The sequence below is a fragment of the Asparagus officinalis genome, chromosome 5, assembly GCF_001876935.1.
Source record: "Asparagus officinalis chromosome 5, Aspof.V1, whole genome shotgun sequence".
In the NCBI taxonomy this organism is placed as follows: domain Eukaryota; kingdom Viridiplantae; phylum Streptophyta; class Magnoliopsida; order Asparagales; family Asparagaceae; genus Asparagus; species Asparagus officinalis.
Genome location: NC_033798.1, coordinates 89,374,856 through 89,380,598, shown reverse-complemented (window position 1 = coordinate 89,380,598; position 5,743 = coordinate 89,374,856). Strand labels below are relative to the sequence as shown.

The following is a 5,743-nucleotide window of genomic DNA, read 5'->3' as shown; positions in this document are numbered from 1 at the left end:
CCCAGATGCTGTTGCCGATGGAGAGATTGGCGAGGTTGGCTGTGTGGAGGCGGAGCTGATCGCTGAACTGCCTGAACTCTCTGCTGCTGCTGTTGTTCTCCATTTTTATTTCTCGTTGACTTTTCTTTTCCCTTCTTTCCTTTTGAGTGATTGATTTCCTTTGGAGGTGAAGATTTTAGTGGGGAGGTCGAAGAGGGGAGTGAGGGGTGACTATATAGAGAAGAAGGGGGAAGGGAAAGTTCGAGGAAGGAGAAGAAGGCGTGTGCAGGTGTCAAGAGAGCGGGTAGCAGCAACGCGGTGGAGAGAGGAGAGAAAAGAGGGGAAGGTGACGGGTTTTTCTTTTTGGAATTAGTGGGGGCTTCTTTTCAATTGGGACCTCGGCTTTTTACACTTTTTGTTGTGCACCCAGCATGTTTCTTCGGTGGGACACACGGAAACAGAAATTTTTGTTGGGTCTGTGAGTGAAGAAATGTTGACTTAAAAACATTTGCGTACATAATATCTACTAGTTGTAAAAGAAACGTGTTTACGTACTAGTGATCACACAGTCAATATGTATCCGTGTTTGGATGAGTTTTTTGAGGATTGATGAGAGGTTGCTTTCTTCTTCGACTTTATGTCTGGTTCTTGAAATTAGGAATCTGAGAAATCTGCACATGTAGAAATTCGTGAGAGGATGGGGCTTGGTTCCCCCGTTGTATCTCCGACGATCAAGTTAGATGATGAACTTGAGTGAGGTAAATAAGAACTATGAGAGTTCTTGTGTGTGTGCAATATGATTTGCAATTTTAGAGAAATTGACTTAGAATCAGATCTTCCCCCGGATTTTCGATCATTCTGTAAAGACGGAATAGTATATGTATTTATACCTAGGGTATAATGGTAGATTGGTCACTTCTGCCGACTGCAAGAGGGCGGTGGAAAAGTATGGACTAGCAACTTCGTCAGCGCTTGCTTTACAGGTGTCGGCTGGCGAGTGGGGGAAGGATCGCTTCAGCATTAAGTGAGAAGTGAGGGGTGGCAGGGCGGTGACCCACGTGGTCCAATGAGTAATGAAGACTATCGAGGCTAGAGACATGATGCGCCCGCCATGCATTAAATACGATGTTGACACGTTGCCAGTGAGGATAGGCCCGAGGAAAAGGTTGTCATTTAGCTTCGCCGAGAAGTAACGATTTTCGAGTCGTCTGGCAAACGGTCGAGTAGGCTCATGGTAAGTCGTCAGCGATAAAAGAGGGCGACAAGTACCACCTTTCAAGTCAACACGAAAGGGTGTCGACTCGACAGGTCGGCTGAGTTGTTGTCCCTGCAAGCCTCTGGCCGCCAAGTTGATTGTGGCATAACATGCAAAAGTTCACGTCCGTTGCTTGGCACTGAGTTGCACTTAGACGAATGGAAACACCATAACAAAATGTAAAACCAATACCTGGTTTTCTTTTCTCCTTTCTTTCTTTAATTTGCATTTCTTTGTGTTTTAAGCATTGCCATTTTAGTCCTAACATCTTCTATAGAAGTAGTCAAATTAGTTGCTATTATTAGTTATTTCTTTGGCTATGATTTCCGCTAGATTTTCTCAAGTCTTTCACTGTTTTAAGTATTGCCCCTGTCGTTTCCAATTATTCAGCCAACGTAACTGGGAATAGTGCTTGCATATGCAAAATTTCAAATTGAAGAATATTTATATGTTGCGCAAGAACGAATTTGTGAGGGAGTACAATGCGAAACTAGGATAGAGACGTGGGTGAGGTTTTAGGCGGAGGAGAGGGGATTACTTCGTGGGGAGGGCACAAGAAAAAAAGGTGGGAGTGTGACCGGGAGCGCACAAGCGAGGACTAGGTCTCGGGTCTTCTCTTTAGCGCTGTTTTCCCTCCATCTAGAAGCTCTTCATCTTTTCCCACACCCTTTGCTTGATCGCCAAGACTCTCTGCGTCCATCAATCCAAATCAAAACAAAAATAATCGAAATCTATCGTAAAGGACAACTCATCCCTCTCTCGTCCGTACGCGTGTTACGAGAATTATTACTGGTTGGTGGAGTAATTCACTTTGGTAAAATAAAATATATTTTTACGAGTTTGCTGGGGGCATGAAACCCATCGAAAAATTAAGTCCGGGGGCTTTATAACTTCGACAAGATTGGTAAATTCGGTGGATTATAATATGCTTTTGAGAGTGGAGTACTGTTAGATAAATTGATGGATTATAAATTGGTGGTGAGTTATTAAATCAAACCTTGAATTTTGTAAAATTGTGTGAGACATTATCTTTTACTTAGTCAAATTACTTACATTATGCTTTTGAGAGGAAAAATTCCCCAATGATCCAAAATATGGGATTAATAAAGAGGACAAGTGAGGTGTCCCCTCTATTGGTCCCATATTTTGGGTCCCCGTAGCAAAACTCTTTTGAGTGGAGTGTTAGATAAATTGATGTATTATAAATTGGTGGTGAGTTATTAAATGAAACATGGAATTTTGTTAAATTGTGTGAGACATTATCTTTTACTTAGTCAAATTACTTAGATTATTATTCACCAAAAAATAATTGAAGTATCCCAAATTATTTTTTGATAGACTATAATTTAAAACAATCAACTTGCCAAATATGTAAAAGAGAATTATATATTCACTTTTATGGATTATAATTCAGTTTCGATCATTTGCCAAACATACTCTTAGACGATCATATTGAGTTGTTGTTCTCCATTGATATTCAAATTAGACTTATATAATGTTGAAAGTTATAGTTCGAACAAATATGTTTACTTGATTGTGGATATTCAGACAGACTTTAAACAATTATAAGAAAAGTATTTCTTGCTACACTATTATTGAAGATAGTGAAAATCAAATTTAAAAAACAAATAATAGTGTCTCGGAGCGGCACCGATTTAGTTCTTTAGTAACAAGCATAAAAGGAAAACCATTCTGACGCGTAGATTGTCTTTGTTTGTATGTTTGTTTCCCCCCTTCTTTTGTAAAATTGTGTCTTCTTTGTTATGCCATGAACGACATCAAAGATTATTTTATTATTGCTCTTTTTTCGTTTGGTTTCTTAGAAAGAAAAGAATAGGAGGATAGAAAGAAACCCATAATAAATAGTTTTCCCCCTTCTTTTGTAAAATAGTGTCTTCTTTGTTATGCCATGAACGACATCAAAGATTATTTTATTATTGCTCTTTTTTTCGTTTGGTTTCTTAGAAAGAAAAGAATACGAGGATAGAAAGAAAACCATAATAAATAGTTTCCTCTGTTGAGAGTAGTTGTTCACTATTGTTTAGTTCCATGTCAGTTAGGGACAAATTTCTTTATTTTCTTGAACATTATAAATAACATCATAGAGAGAGCTAATAAGCTCACGGGTTTTTCAAATTACATGGTATTAGAGTCACCCTCTTTTCTCTCTTTAAATTTCTAAACCCTAGCGCCACGCTCCACCCCTCGTAAACCCTATCTGTCATCCTTCACAACCAAACCCTAGCTGACATTGTTCATCCGCCCAGATACTGTTCCAGGCACTATTCATCCGACGATACTATTTATCCGTTTTAAAAAAAAGTAAGCTAATCATTTAGCTTATCAAGTAGATCTTCATATATCTTCAGCTAATCATTTAGCTCATCAACTAGATTTTCATAAATCTTCAGGTAATCATTTAGCTCGTCAACTAGATCTTTATAGATCTTTAGCTAATTATTTAGCTTACCAACTAGATCTTTATAAATCTTCAGGTAATTATTTAGCTCTATGTTATAATTAGTCGTTAACAATCACTTTTAGATAAACGATAAGTCGTTCTTTACAAGATGGTTTTACTTATTGAACTGATTACTTGATTAGTTGTTGATAATTTGATTTATTGTTGAGTGAGGTTGATAGTTTGTTTTTGGGAGATTACTAGTTGAAGAATCTTATTTGTTGTATTGATGGTGTCCTCCAGTAATTATGTTGATGAGATTAAGACTCACACGAAGGTGCTCTCTAGCAGGATTACTGACTAAACACTGAATGGGTCCAATTACCTACTTTGAAAGCAATTGGTTCGAGTTTATATTTTAGGACAGGGAAGGGATCATCATCTTACAGATGACCCTCCCGTACCAGTTACTGCCTCCTAAAAATAGGATGACACTAATCTACTTCATCAACTTTGGAACAACATGGAATCACAGATCCTTCAGGTAGAAATTCACTGTAACACAATGAAACAAGTGTGAAAGTTCTTAAAACAATTGTACTTAGGCTGGGGACATGCCAATCGAGCGTATGACATCATTCAGGAGTTAATTCAGAGTAGGATGGACGAGCATAATAAGACTTTTGAGGAGCATTATAAAAACTTCAATCACCTCGCAGAGGAGCTGAGATAGATTTTTCCGATTACGGCGGATATTCAGAAGATGCAAGATCAGTGGGATCAACTGATGGTATTCACCTTTCTTGGATCTCTTTCACAGTCTTATAATTTAACAAGGCCACAAATTATTGGGAGCTCTATTGTACGTTCTTTAGCAGAGACATATTACTTTTTGAGATCAGCAGTGCTAGCTTTGTTAGTAAGTATTGCTGTAGAATCTGCAAACAGGTCTGCTCTCACAACACAGAGTAGACAGACAACTAGTTGAGCGGGTGATTGTGGTGGAGGTCACTTTGGCAGACTTATAGGACGCTTTGGAGCACGTGGTGGACGAGGTGATAATTCATGAGGAGCCACAGGGGAGGGTTCATCTGGTCCCTCTATCTGTTGTCATTATTGTAAGGAACCGGGACACATAAAATTTCATTGTCCTCAGCTAACTCAGAGTGCACATGTAGCTACATAGGAGAGTCTCATGGATGAAGACATCCGCTGCCAGTTTGAGCAGTTTCAACTCCAGTTATTTCAGCAAATAAAGAATACTCAATCCTCTCCTACTATGGCTGTGCTTGCCCAGACAAGTAAACCCAATACTTGTCTTACATCGTCATCATCTCATACTTGGGCTATAAATTCAGGAGAACCTAATCATATGACTGGGAACCGATGTATATTATCCTCCTATACACCTACCACCTCCTTTCCTTCAGTAGTATTAGCTAATGGATCAACCACACCTGTGGAGGGTATTGGATCTGCCAACACTAATACTCTTTCACTTTCTTCTGTGCTATATCCTCCTCATTTTCCATTTAATCTCTTAATCTGTCAGTAGAATTACTAAAGGATTAAACTGCACAATCACATTTTTTTCTACACAATGCATTTTTCAGGCACTTAGGACAAGGAAGACGATTAACGTTAGACATGATCGAAACGGCTTGTACGAACTAAACTTTGCCCCTTCCTAGGTGGCATGTATCAACTCTACATCAGTCTTTGAAGCATATTACCGGCTTGGTCATCCCTTTCTTTTAATTCTTAAAACTTTGGTTTCAGATTTAAATCATGCCGAGTCTTTAGAGTGTGAGTCATGTCAACTTGGAAAAACACCAATGAGTGTTGTTATAGGGTGTTCTCTGTTTCTTACAAAGACGATATCCCAAGACCGAGACTCAGTCGAGCCGACTTCATTCCCCAAAGACGACTTGAAAGGTGGATTCAGTCGAGCAAGAGATTGCTACTCAGCAATCAGTCGACACTTCCCCCCAGGGCGACTCGGAACATTACTTCTCAGTATTATTTTATCATTTATAATCATCATTACGATTTCACGTCACCCACCGACAAACCTCGACGGCTGCAGAGTCCCCATACCACATAAGTGA

General features: G+C 39.1%; 1 protein-coding gene across 1 annotated transcript in view; it reads right to left on the bottom strand.

Annotated features, from left to right (window-relative positions):
- The window catches only part of LOC109840093 (B2 protein-like), a 3,805-nt gene extending 3,377 nt beyond the window's left edge, over positions 1-428 (bottom strand). The window contains exon 1 of the mRNA XM_020408600.1: positions 1-428. This exon is cut by the window's left edge and continues 474 nt beyond it. Within this exon, the coding sequence (XP_020264189.1) occupies positions 1-103 (103 nt within the window). The 5' untranslated portion in view covers positions 104-428.